Source organism: Poecilia reticulata, chromosome 16, assembly GCF_904066995.2.
Source record: "Poecilia reticulata chromosome 16, P_reticulata-male-v2, whole genome shotgun sequence".
Classification (NCBI taxonomy): domain Eukaryota; kingdom Metazoa; phylum Chordata; class Actinopteri; order Cyprinodontiformes; family Poeciliidae; genus Poecilia; species Poecilia reticulata.
Window position 1 is genome coordinate 12,078,201 of NC_088845.1, and position 14,357 is coordinate 12,092,557.

The 14,357-nt window shown below is 37.2% G+C and overlaps 1 protein-coding gene and 1 long non-coding RNA gene across 2 annotated transcripts in view; one reads left to right on the plus strand and one right to left on the minus strand.

Annotated features, from left to right (window-relative positions):
• LOC103478120 (uncharacterized) overlaps positions 1 to 14,357 on the plus strand; it is a 33,103-nt gene that overhangs the window by 15,835 nt on the left and 2,911 nt on the right. The gene's annotated exons all lie outside the window — the stretch shown is intronic.
• On the minus strand, positions 426 to 5,167 carry LOC103460870 (cell adhesion molecule CEACAM5-like). Its single transcript, XM_081597306.1, has 7 exons — positions 5,128 to 5,167; positions 4,568 to 4,900; positions 3,360 to 3,641; positions 2,772 to 3,038; positions 2,181 to 2,465; positions 1,570 to 1,845; positions 426 to 457 (listed from the first exon to the last, which is right to left on the minus strand). Exons 1-7 carry the CDS (start codon positions 5,165 to 5,167, stop codon positions 426 to 428), a joined length of 1,515 nt encoding a protein of 504 aa, XP_081453432.1.

The window sequence follows — 14,357 nt, forward strand, 5'->3', positions numbered from 1 at the left end:
GTACGGTCACTTAAAGAAGTGCATAGTAAACTCCAGTATACTGGGGCCATTCTCTAATGCAGTGGTCCCCAAAAATTGTTGGGGATGCGTTTCTCGATTGATTTTTACCCAGAAAGCACATGGGCAAACCGTTAGTGAAACGGTCTCTGGGACTGACTAGTATATATTCCATTGATGTTAACATAAAGGCTCGTTTTGAAGTCTGCTACTTACAGGCTTCGAAGAATTCGACCTGGAATGCGGCGTTCATAACAGACACGTGTGTTCATCTGCTCTACCGCTAGCAAACAACCGTACTGATTAAATAACATAAAAGTCAAGCAGTTCCCTAAAAGTCCAACAGACTTTTAGGACTGCTACTTCTTAGCACTAAAGAAGTCTTTAGCACTTCTTTAGTGCTAAAGACGCACTAAAGAAGTGCGTCTTTAGCAGGACGCACTTCCTGCTAAAGAGCCCCCTGGTGGTTGAAGAAAAATCCACATATAAACCGGAAAATACAATATATGAAAAAATATCTGAACGCTCTCTGGTATTGTTCAGGGGCCCGTAGTTTGGGGACCACTGCTCTAATGGGTCCAGGGGACAATAGGGTGCCTCCTGAAAAGCAGTAAAAACGAATCCATGAATCCATGTTTACAATGCAAAACTGTAAAGCTACACAATGCCTTGACAAAATCAGATTATCTCTGTACACAAAGCAAGCAGCAGTACTAGATAGGAATGGTGCTAGGAATTGCATTTTTAACACGACAATAATTCAGACATTTTTCTGTTGTGGACTAACCCAGATGAACTGGAGACCATGAATAGAACCATTGAAAAAATTGGCTCAATCAAGCCTATTAGAAGGGACGGTATTGCAGGGTTAATTTTGTGTAAAGAACTTTGAAAGATTAATATCACTGGAAATACCATTTTAGATGCATTTTAGATTAGATTAAAATTTCATTTTCTTGTCAAAGATGGGTGCTACAGACTTAATACTTTTCTTCTAAACAAGGAAACTGATCCAAGTTGATGGTGCGATGGAAAGCATTAAGTAAAAGACAATACTGGAAGAATCTCCTAAATGCAGCAGAAGACACAACACTTGGTTGAGATGTTTGATATCTTGAGGTTTTGTTGTTAAAGGCCCACCAATTGTAGTTTCCACTCTGATTCTTCTGAACATTGGCGAGTTTGAGCTCAGATCCAGAACCAGGTAGAAATTTTCCACTCAGGAATCAATGAAAAATGTCCGTAGGTCTGGAGTCAGCTGAATGAGACAGATGGATGTCCGACCCTTCCGGATATTTTTAAAAAGGTGATTCTCAGTTGACTTTCTCTGGGCCATCTGTAATTGTAGAGAACAAGGTGTCTAACTTGATCTGAATTTTTTAAAATGTGTTGCTTATATTTTTCCAAATAATGTAGAAATAGCAACAAACAACAACCACTAAGCTCCAATAACTTTCCCATTGTTTTGCTCTATTTCTCTCCTTTTCCAAAATGTGCTGCTTTTGTTGGTCTATCTATCACATAAAATACAAATAAAATATTTTTAAAGTTTCTGAGTGTGTTGTAGCTTACCTTCTACATGGATACCCTCTATAGATATGGCTGAAATTTGAGATGTTTGATATCTTGAGGTTCTGCTGTTAAAGGCCTGACAGCTGTAGTTTCCACTCTGATTCTTCTGAACATTGAGGAGTTCAAGCTTAGATCCAGAACCAGACAGAACGTTTCCATTAAAGAACCAATTAAAACTGGCAGGAGGTCTGGAGTCAGCTGAACAAGACAGACGGATGTTCGACCCTTCTGGATATTTCTGAGAAGGTGGTTCTAAGTTGACATTTTCTGGACCATCTGTAACAATTAATATTAATTAATTCTCCACATTGATCTTATAACCAGCTTTTTCAGTGTAGTGTTAACTTAACAGCTGCTTCATTAAGAGAAATAGTACAAATATTTGAAAAAGAAGCACATATTTAATGTTTATTGGATGACCAATGTTATTACTGACATGATTAACTGATGGTGTTTTGCAAATATGATGGTGTTGTACTTAATCTGACTTTTTAAAAATGTGTTTCTCATGTTTTCTCATATAGTGAAATAGCAACAAACAACAGCTGTTAAGCTCCAATAAATGTTGTATTAATTTCAAAAGAAGCTTATAGTAGTGGTGAATAACTCACAGCTGACAGAGAGGTGTACAGGATCACTGTTAGCACTGCTGACAGGATTGGACACATGACAGATGTATGATCCATCATCATATCTGGTCACATTGATTATAGTCAGCTTGGATCCTCCATCAGTATTAGTTATCTGAACTCTGTCACTGGTTGTGATATCAGAGCTGCTGTTCATCCAGAGGAAGGAGAGATAAGATCCAGAGGAGGAGCAGGAGAAACTGACAGACCCACTAAACTCAATTAAGTGGGCAACGTCTTGAGTAACTTTTACATTAGAGACTTGCTCTGGGTGGAAAAAACAAAAAGAAATGAGTCATACATGATAATAAAGTACAATTGAATAAAAAATCAATCAGAAGAGAACATTATTACAAAATGACACTACGTATTTCTATGTAAAATTCAGTTTTATAAAGGTTTTTAGGACAAGTGGCTGAACCTTTATCATGACATTTTGTTCTCCACAGCCAAGCAAGCACTGTCAGTGTTCAGTAAAAGAACATATTTTACTAGTGTAGCTGTTTTTGCTTAGTGGAATTACTATCACAGAGTAGATGTACAGCAGCGTTTGAAAAAAATTTGCAAACCTACCATGTACAAAAATGGGTAAACGCTGAGATGTTTGATATCTCAGAGTTTTGCTGTTAAAGGCCTTACAGATGTAGTTTCCACTCTGACTCATCTGGATGTTCATCAGTTGGAGCAACGGACAGCAACTGGTCAGCTGGTCTCCATTCAGAAACCACTGATATTCAGCAGAAGGTGATGAGTCAGCAGAGCAGGTCAGATTAACATCTGATCCTTTCTCATGATGTAACTTTGATGGATACACTTCTATTTCTACATTGTCTGGACCATCTGAGAGTAAACATGAAAAATAATGTGAAGTAGATGAAGAACTAGACAATAATGAAAATACGGTATATCTTATTAACGGGGACTCAAATGTTCTATACTCAAAGTGATTACCATGAACCGCTAAATAATGTAAGTTAAAAAAGAATGGTTAATTTACTGCAAAAAAGCTGGCAAAATTGTGACATGATGGAATCGTTTTGTATTCTGTCACAATTTTTTTTATTTTTGTTGAACTCATGAAAACACAGTAAAGTGAACAGATCTCTGGTGTTTGCATGTGTCTTTCTTAATATGCAAATATGATCACAAATAGAAACTTACAGACAACAGAGATGTTTACTGGATCGCTGGTGATAGAACTGACAGGATTAGACACACGACATCTGTATGATCCCTGGTCGTATCGAGTCACACTGACTATAGTCAGAGTAGATCCTCCATCAGTATCAGTGATCTGAACTCTGTCACTGGTTGCGACCTCAGAGCTGCTGTTCATCCAGAGGAAGAAGAGAGAAGATCCAGAGGAGGAGCAGGAGAAACTGACAGACCCACTGAACTCAATCAAGTCTGCACTTAGTGGGAAAACTCTTACATTGACTGGTTCTGTTGGTGAAACAAAAAGCTGCTGTCATCAAAAAAGAAAAATGATGAACAAACTATAACAATCATGAACTAATTTATTTGAAATCTTAGCACGAGGAGAGGTGATATAACATTTTGACAGTATACATTTCTCTTATTAATGCTGAAAAAAACCTTTAATTTTCAAATAACCTGATCAAAGTTTGTGGTTTTCACTTGAAATGACAAGTAATATACTTTTCTGGATTTTTTTAGACAAAAACCAATACTTGAAGTAAATTAAATTGTTTTAAATCTGCAACCTAATGCATAAGCTTTACAATAGTGAGATTTTAAATATGCTGCAATTAAATCCACTTTTAAATCAACTAACATAAAGCCATGCCAGTTTTATTGTGAAGCCCAAATCAAATAACATTACATGTTGAGGTAAAATACACAAGAAAACTTTCTGCAGTGCTAACAAGGAAAAATCTTCAATCAGCAAACTGCAATGAAAGTTGGAGGAATTATTTACCCTGTTCCCTCTGACTTATTCTTTTTAAGGTTCTTTTTACCTAAGTCAACAGAAAATTATTTTTGCAAAGTTGCTTGATGAACATTAAGTGTTGATAAGTTTGAATGCATGGAGCAGGCTGAAAACTACAACACACTGACCATGTTTCTGTGCCTTTCTAATAAAACTCAAGTTTTTAAATGTTCTGAATGAAAGCTCATTTTAAATTATGTAGTAGACCATTTCATAAATGTATTCATTTTTGCTGCCACGAAATACATTTAAAATAGTCCAAACTTCAGCATAATAGCCTACAGCTCTCATTTGAGTGGGGTGCATGAGATGGGTGGAAGAAGACATACAGATAAGGATAAAACAGTAAAGTAAATTGGAGTAAAACTTTAGAGACAGAAACATGTTTATTTAATGTTGGCTTTCAACATTGACTCACCATATATGTCCAGTGTGATGCGTCCTATCTTTTGATACGGTCCATCTTGAATAGTTACTAAATAACCTCCACTGTCACTGAGTTGCAGATTCCTGAGTTCCAGAGATCCAGTAGATCTGAAGAGAGTGATCCTGCCTTCATATTCTGGTGCAGTTGTGGTTTCAGTAGTAAGCGAGAAAACTATGGGTTTAGGTGCTGAACCAGAATCAAGCTGCCAGTTGACCAATGTAAATGGTGTTTCTGTTGGATTCAAGTTTGTTGTGAACGTTACTGTCCCTCCAACAGAGGCAATCAGAGGACCATCTGGTAACACACCAGATCCATCAGATAAACCTGAAAAACAGTTACATTATTAAAAATAGCATAAAAAGTTAAAAAGCCAATCTGGATAAGAGCAAAAGGTTAGCAGACTAATGTTAAGTAAATTTGAATCATTTTGAGCTCTGTTCAGACCCTGCTCAAGGACCATGTTTAGATCATGTTGTTAGTTTATTTTTTTAAAAAATTATTAAGGCTTGAATTTATTTTCAAAAACATTTTACATTTTACTAATTTCTTACCTGTAAAAATGACAACCACAATAAAAAGCAGTTGTAACATGGCTTTTACGTAAATCTGACTGTGAGGACAGCTCAGCACTCAAACTGAAACTTTAAAAATCATTGCGATGAATATTGGTAAACTCTTCTCGGTGTAAATTATCACAGTAATAAGATCTGCCCACTTGAGTTATAAGGTTGCCAGAGAGCGCCCTCCTGTGGTGAATAACGTTTTTGTGTGATCTAAACAGTCTTATTCTTGAAAAGAGGCATAAATGTCAATTCAATAATTATGAGATAAACTTACAAAGAACGTAATACATTTAACAGGTAGATTTAAATCTCTTGTATGGTGCTTTATGTAGTTGACTTTTAAGCTTGTATTACACAGTATTTGAGTATTTGTGTTTTTAAGAAGTAGACATTTTTTGAGTTTATTCTTTCACAAAACTGTTCTCAGGTTCTCCTAAAACTACTAAACAAATTCTCATCACAACTAAGCTGAAATTACTGCAAATATTCACAAAAGACTATTAAGAGTTAAATTTTTATTTTACAATTTCTAAGCTAAAAATTATTAATTTACCAGGTGTTCATTCAAAGTATCTGTTTTCCCATAAACAGTTGTGTGAATTTTGATGTTTCCTAAATGCATTAATAAAAATCCAAGGAAGAAGATGGTCTATAATTCAGTCCTTTATTATAGAATCACTTGCTACACAGCTATTCCATGAGAAATCTGGTTTAAGACTAAATGATTTAAGAACGTTTGATATTTCAAATAAAGAATGAGCATCTATTCAATTAAAAATCATACACTGCGTGAATATGTTTGAATACATGTAAATCATAAGGTTTATTTTTCATTGTATAAAATGCTGAGAGAGAACCAGAGAACCAGGGGCCTCATGTATAAAGTGTGCGTAAAAAATGTGTGGCGCCATATTTTACACACTCATTGAAATGTGTAAAAATGAATGTGGCCTGAAAGTTTGCATAAATATACACAAACTTTTTACCTGCCGTGGCCACAACCATGCAAACGTTTTTTGTGGACAATAACAAACTACAAAGCGCCAAAACTCACCTAAATACACTGAGACCTGACTACATTCAGTGTTTTTTATAACAAGAAGCATCCACCTGATGCTTTTTCGTGATTTTCTATTTTCTTGGTTAAACTTAAACAAAACTGAAATATATTTATCCTCAGACAACACACACACAAATTGAATTAGATTTTCTTTCTTATAAAATAATACCATTACAAAACAGATAAAATGTAAAAATCCATTTTATCCTCTTCTGCTGAACAATCATACGCCACGTTTTTTGTTTGTTTCCAACAACTGTACAAAATGAGGGGAAAAAGATCAAGTTTTAGAAGGTATGTATTTCAAACTCTGATGAAAATATTGATTTAATGTTTTACACACATTGTCAGGTTTTTGTTGATGCATGTTTAAAAGCACACTTGATATGACCATGCTATTGTAAAATTGTATCTTGAAATAAAACACACAAATTGGCTGGGTGATTGTTCACAGTGTTGTGTACATGTCTAATTCTACCCGAGAAAATAAAAGGCAAATCTATTGTAACTGGCAACATTTTGGCCTACATTAGATGAAAAACATCTTCCTTATTATACCAGTGAACATGTTTCTGGTTTTGTATTTATCAAGCTGTAAGATTTTATTGTCTAGCGATTTATGACTTGATAACATTTTCATGTTTGATAAGATGATGACTGAATCCAAAGTTCACAAACCCTCTGAGTTCTGCTAAAACTTTGTTTCATTCAGTTTTAGTTTTGGGAACATTCATGTTTTTCAGAAACTTAATGAAGTTAATTGATGCTTTAATAGTAAAAATATAAAGAATGAATTGTTTATAATATACTACGCACTTAGTATATTACTAAATGTTTACTAATATTGCAAGGATCTACATTATACAATTAGAATGTTAATAAATGTTTAGTAATAGTAATTCTGTTACAGATTTTTATCTACAAACATTTTTCTGTTATTAAATCAAAAATAATGTATAAAAAACAAATGAAAGCCAACACACTTAACAATTGTCATGTCATGTCAGATTTCAGTAAAGGTTCAAAATGATTGAGACTGTTAGTTTTCTAAAAGTAGCGATGTAATCTTTATTTACAGTGAAACTGGCAATGCATCCTTAAAAAAAATTACGCATTCAACATTAAAGTAAGCATTTTATCCATTGGTTTTTTCTAAAGCATCTTCAACATTTCAGCTGGAGAGGTCTTATCTTCCACAGCTCTTCCTCAGATCTTTACTTTGTTTCCCTGTTTTATTATGGAATATCTCACTTTAGTGAATTGTTTTCTTTGTATTTTATCACATTTTTGCAATAATTATTGTAGAAGTTGATGTAGATCTTTAGCAAAAGGCCAACATTTAACTAGAAAATACTAATAAAATGGTACAAATAAAAGGCCAGATATGTGAAGATTTACTTTTATGACATTTGATTAATGAAGTTTTTCTTTTTGCTTAAACTTGAAAATAATTAAATCATTGGCACAAACAAGAAGGCTGTGGTCATCAGCTATCAAACATCACCTCCCAGTGGTGAAACTCTGTTATTGCAGGACAAATCTGGACTGTGACACAAACTCTAGTTAAAAAAAATCAAGATGATGAGTTGACATTTGAGTCACTAAGTTGAAAAGTGTAATAGAGATATACTGGAAAAGGTGACGGTAAACTATTTCTTATGTTCTGGTATTACTTGAAGGAAATGTGAAATGTTTTCTTCAGGATGTTTTAGACATTATGAGGTTTATTATAGGGATCCACATAAAGCTTTTGCCACTTTGCATTGAGACTCTTTATGGCTTGATGGCATTTTAATTCAGGGGGAACCAGCAGCTGAGTTCAAGGTTTACAGGACTTAAAGGACTGGTGCTATAATTATGTACAATAAATGTGTATGACTAAAATTTCCACAACACGCACACACACACACACACACACCCCAACACACACACACACACACACACACACACACACATATATATATATATATATATATATATATATATATATATATATATATATATATATATATGTGTGTGTGTGTGTGTGTGTGTGTGTGTGTGTGTGTGTGTGTGTGTGCGTGTTGTGGAAATTTTAGTCCACAACACGCATATATTTTATGCTGTGGAAATTTTAGTCCACAACACGCATATATATATATATATATATATATATATATATATATATATATATATATATATATATATATATATGACTGTATGGGTAAGTCACCAGTCTTCCACTCGGGAGACCGGGGTTCGAATCCAGGCTGGGGCAACAAGTTACAACAGTGCAATTGAGCTATCAGTGTGGGTCCTTAGGCAAGACCCTTGGAGCTATACAGCCTTCCTCATACCATGGGAGACATTGATAAGCACGACATGCCGGCTCAGATGTCGCCCGGTCTGCGTCAAGGTGCTGGGGAACCAGAGCACCTTGATGAAAAGTGGGCTACTGGAACAAGACGGAAATGGGTGATAGGTGAAAACATGGATCTGTTGGAATGCTACTACTCAAGTAATCCTAGTCAGGGGGCTACATGCAAAGACTGTGGGAGGAATGGTTAGTTCGACATCCTCAGTCGACACTAACTTCTAAACAACTCGTAGCTCAGTGTTCCAACATCCGCAAACGGCAACTGCTGTCACAACGTGAGACTGACGAGTGCTACGGCAAGGGGAAGGAGCCAGGATGCCAGGTCAGAAGGGAGTCAACTACAACTCCCCGCCCAGAGACTGGATATGTAGCCCCAGTAATGAACGAACCATCTGAGCTGAACGAGGCAGCAACTGACCTGAGAGAGAGATGTGAATGCAGCATTGAGAACGTGATCCTTGAGATGCTTGGTTATAAGAGCAACCATGAGACCCAATACCCACCATGGAAAAGACGGTTAGAGGCTAAGATCAAGATAACAAGGAAGGAAGTGATCCTTTAGAAAATATTCAGTTTCAACTTCTAAAACTTGATTGTTGCTCAGTTTTAATTTCTAAAGCTATTTCTTAAAGAATCCCAAGTGAACGATTTGTTAATAATTAGTAAAGGAAGGTTTGTCAGTTTCACTTCCTGTTGTTGCTGTTGTCAGAACATAAACCAAACAGTAGTCAGTCAGGGAAAGACGTGCTGCCTTACACTCAATGAAATAACATGAAAACATCCATTTTATTCTTCATCATCCCTGGAATTATCACAGGTACGTTTTGATCACTAAAACTATAAGATGAAAAGATCTTTATACTATTGGTTAAAAACTTACAGTCTTACAGTAAATCTGATTATATGCACTGTTAATTGCTGAGGTTAGTGTAATTCTTTAAATGTGTGACATGAATGAACTTTAATTTACTCAACCTAATGAGAAAACATCTAATATGCAAATTCTGTTTACATGTAACACAAGCTGCAGAAAGTCAGATCAAACAACAATGTGAATTTCAATATTCAGTGTTTTAAGAATCCGTGTATCTTGCAAATTATTTTTAACTATTATATTTTTATGTACAAAAAATGTTATGCCCTTAAAATATTTGATTTATTGATTGATTGGTTTTAAAATTTCTGTCCCAATTTGTTGAGAGCTTCAGTACTGTGGAACTGAAGGGCTGACAGATCTATGAGAAATTAGAGGGTCCTGCTACTTGATGTTGACAAAATACCAGCCATACTATTTATTTGAAAAACAAACAAGGAGAGAAACTAAAACGTACAAATATTGAAAAATTGAATAATGTGAGTACAGATGAGGAGAAGTGGTCAGAAGACAGTCATGATGAAAATTAATACTCCATTCTTTGTGTATTTTTGTGTGTGTTTAATTATCACTGAATTACTTTATTAACATTTTCCCTCAGGTTTATCTAATGGATCTGGTGTGTTACCAGATGGTCCTCTGAATGCCTCTGTTGCAGGGACAGTAACATTCACAACAAACTTGAATCCACCAGAGACACAATTTTCATTGGTCCAGTGGCAGTTTGATTCTGGTTCAGGACTTAAACTCATAGTTATCTCACTGTCTACTGGAGACACACCTGGACCAGGATATGAAGGCAGGATCACTCTCTTCAGATCAACTGGATCTCTGGAACTCAGGAATCTGAAACTCAGTGACAGTGGAGATTATTTTGTAAGCATTCAAGATGGAGATAATCATAAGGCAGGACGCACCTCACTGGACATATACGGTGAGTGGATATAAAACCCCAAAGCATAATTACTACACTTTAGCCATAAAATGTCTAATTGGACTTCTTTTGAATAGTCTGGCATATAATTAAAAGTAGCATAGAAATACAGCTAAAAGTTAATTGTGTAATTAATTGATAGAACTGCTGGAATGTAAGGAATCTATTATTCGACATAAGAAAAATTGCTCCATAAACCCAAATGCAATAAATTGATCATTGTGCTTTTCACATTTCTCAATTTGTGAAAAGCAGTCTAACGTCTTTGATTTGATTCTGATGGTTGTTTTCCCTTTCATAGATATCCACTTTAAGCTGGACATTCTTTATTTCCTCCAACAGAACCAGTCTCCAATGTCAGAGTCTCCCCACTAAGTGCAGACTTGATTGAGTTCAACAGCTCAGTCCGTCTGTCCTGCTTCTCCTCTGGACCTCATCTCTCCTTCCTCTGGACGAAAGACAAATCTGAGGTCACAGCCAGTGACAGAGTTCAGATCACTACAAATGAAGAAAACTCCACTTTGACTATAGTGAATGTGACCAGAAATGACCAGGGATCATACACATGCCATGTGTCTAATCCTGGCAGTTCTATCATCAGTGATCCAGTAAACATCTCTGTTATATGTAAGTTGTTCATCTAAATGCTCACCATCTGTTTAAATCTGCTTCAGTCATTATATGGATATAATTGGAAAAGTTATTTTCCTTTAATATATAATTCCCTTCTCACCCTCCGCGGGTGGTCTGTTTCATCCTCTGAGCTCGGGTCCTCTACCAGAGGCCTGGGAGCTTGAGGGTTCTGCGCAGTATCTTGGCTGTGCCTAGAACTGCACATTTCTGGACTGAGATGTCTGATGTTGTTCCTGGGATCTGTTTGAGCCACTGCTCCAGTTTGGGGGTGACTGCCCCGAGGGCCCCGATGACCACAGGCACCACTGTGGTCTTCACCTTCCAGGTCTTTTCCAGTTCCTCCCTGAGGCCCTGGTACTTCTCCAGTTTCTCATGCTCCTTTTTCCTGATGTTGTAGTCACTTGGTATTGCTACATCCACCACAACGGCTTTCCTCTGTTCTTTATCCACCACCACAATGTCCGGTTGGTTCGCCATTACCATCTTGTCTGTCTGGATCTGGAAGTCCCACAGGATCTTAGCTCGGTCATTCTCCACCACTTTTGGGGGTGTTCCCCACTTTGATCTCGGGGCTTCCAGTCCATATTCTGCACAGATGTTCCTGTACACTATGCCCGCCACTTGGTTATGTCGTTCCATGTACGCTTTCCCTGCCAGCATCTTGCACCCTGCTATTATGTGCTGGACTGTCTCAGGGGCCTCCTTGCACAACCTACACCTTGGGTCTTCTCTGGTGTGGTAGATCTGAGCCTCTATTGCTCTGGTGTTTAGGGCCTGTTCCTGGGCGGCCAGGATGAGAGCCTCTGTGCTGTCCTTGAGTCCAGCTTTCTCCAGCCATTGGTAGGTTTTCCTGACATCAGCCATTTCAGTTATTTGTCGGTGGTACATCCCATGTAGGGGCTTGTCCTCCCATGATGGTACTTCCAGCACCTTGTCTTCTGTTCCCCATTGCCTGAGACATTCGCTGAGCACATCGTCCGTTGAGGCTTTGTCCTTGATGTATTTATGGATCTTGGATGTTTCATCCTGGACAGTGGCTCTCACACTCACTAGTCCTCTGCCTCCTTCCTTACGGCTCGTGTACAGTCTCAGGGTGCTGGATTTGGGGTGGAACCCTCCATGCATGGTTAGTAGCTTCCTAGTCTTAACATCTGTGGCCTTCATCTCTTCCATTGGCCAGCTAATTATTCCGGCAGGGTATCTGATTACTGGTAAGGCATAGCTGTTTATTGCACGGATCTTGTTCTTGCCATTGAGCTGGCTTCTCAGGACTTGCCTTATTCGTTGGAGGTATTTGGCTGTGGCTCCTTTCCTTGTGACCTCATCGAGGTTGCCATTTGCTTGTGGTATTCCCAGGTACTTGTAGCTGTGCTCTATGTCTGCTATTGTTCCTTCTGGGAGTGAGACCCCTTCTGTGTGGGCGACCTTCCCTCTCTTTGTAACCATCCGACCACACTTCTCTAGTCCGAATGACATCCCAATGTCAGTGCTGTAGATCCTGGTGGTGTGGATCAGTGAGTCGATGTCTCGCTCGCTCTTGGCGTACAGCTTGATGTCATCCATGTAGAGGAGGTGACTGATCGTGGCCCCATTCTTGAGTCGGTATCCGTAGCCAGTCTTGTTGATGATTTGGCTGAGAGGGTTCAGGCCTATGCAGAACAGCAGTGGGGACAGAGCATCTCCTTGGTATATGCCACATTTGATGGACACTTGTGCAAGTGGTTTGCAGTTGGCTTCAAGGGTGGTTTTCCACAGCCCCATCGAGTTTGCAATGAAGGCTCTTAGAGTCCTATTGATGTTGTACATCTCTAAGCATTCAATGATCCAAGTGTGTGGCATTGAGTCATAGGCTTTCTTGTAATCAATCCAAGCGGTACACAGGTTGGTGTGTCGGGTTTTGCAGTCTCGGGCGACTGTGTGGTCTACAAGGAGTTGGTGTTTGGCTCCTCTGCTATTTATGCCTATGCCCTTCTGTGCCTTGCTCATGTATTTATCCATGTGCCCGCTTATCTTAGCCGCTATGATGCCTGACATGAGCTTCCATGTTGTAGAGAGACAGGTTATTGGCCGATAGTTGGATGGGACTGAACCCTTCGAGGGTTCTTTCTGTATCAGGATTGTGCGCCCTTGAGTTAACCACTCAGGGTGAGTCACATTTTGTAGTAGCGGGTTCAGTTGAGATTCCTATATATAGGTATATATATATATATATATATATATATATATATATATATATATATATATATATATATATATAGAGAGAGAGAGAGAGAGAAATATATATATATATATATATATATATATATATATATATATATATATTTTTCTATCTATTAACTTTCTTAATACTTAATTTTACCTCATATTGTAATTATTAAGAATTGCATCTCCACATATATTAATTTTCTTACTTTTCAGTGCGATTAATTTCTTTACATATTTGCTGTTTCTACATTCAGATGGTCCAGATAATGTGACAATAGAAGTGTATCCATTTAAGGAATATTATGAGAAAGGATCAGACATTTATCTGATCTGCTCTGCTGACTCATCACCTTCTGCTGAATATCAGTGGTTTCTGAATGGATCCCAGCTGACCAGTAGTGGTCCGTTACTCCAACTGATGAATATCCAGATGAATCAAAGTGGAAACTACAGCTGTCAGGCCTTTAACAGCGAAACTCTGACATATCAAATATCTCAACCTTTATTTGTCTTTATATGTGGTAGGTATAAGAATGTTTTCAACAGCTCTACTTCTGTGTTACATTAGTAATATCACTTAGCATGATCAGTTACACTGCTATTAATGAGTAGAATATATTTTCTTTTACTAAACAGTGATCGTGTTTTGCTTTGAAAGAGAAAAACACCAGGCAGTTTGAGACATGTGTCCTAAAAGCCTTTTTTGAAAATGACGTTTTTGTAGAAATATCTACAAAAAAAGACACCAAAGAAGACCTGGACAATCTCACTGTGTTAAACCAATCCTGATCCAGAGACTATTTTAAAAGTGCTGAATGAAGGAGAAAATTTACTAGACAGATATTCTGTATCCATTTTTATGGATACAGTATATCTTTTCTATATGTTCTATATGTTTTCTACTTTGTTTTAGATGCTAGTAAACATAGAGGTCTCGTTGGTGGAGCCATTGCTGGAATAGTAATCACATGTTTACTAGTTGTTGCTGCAGGAGTAAAAACCAAATAATGTAGAAGAACTCATCTTTTCAATGCTATTCCAGTTATGATGCATTAACTAATCTAAATTCTGCTCTAACCAATACTGAGTAATACATGTTGAAACATATCATGAGAAATTAGAATTTTAGTTTTTTATTAGACGCAAGTCCTAGTCT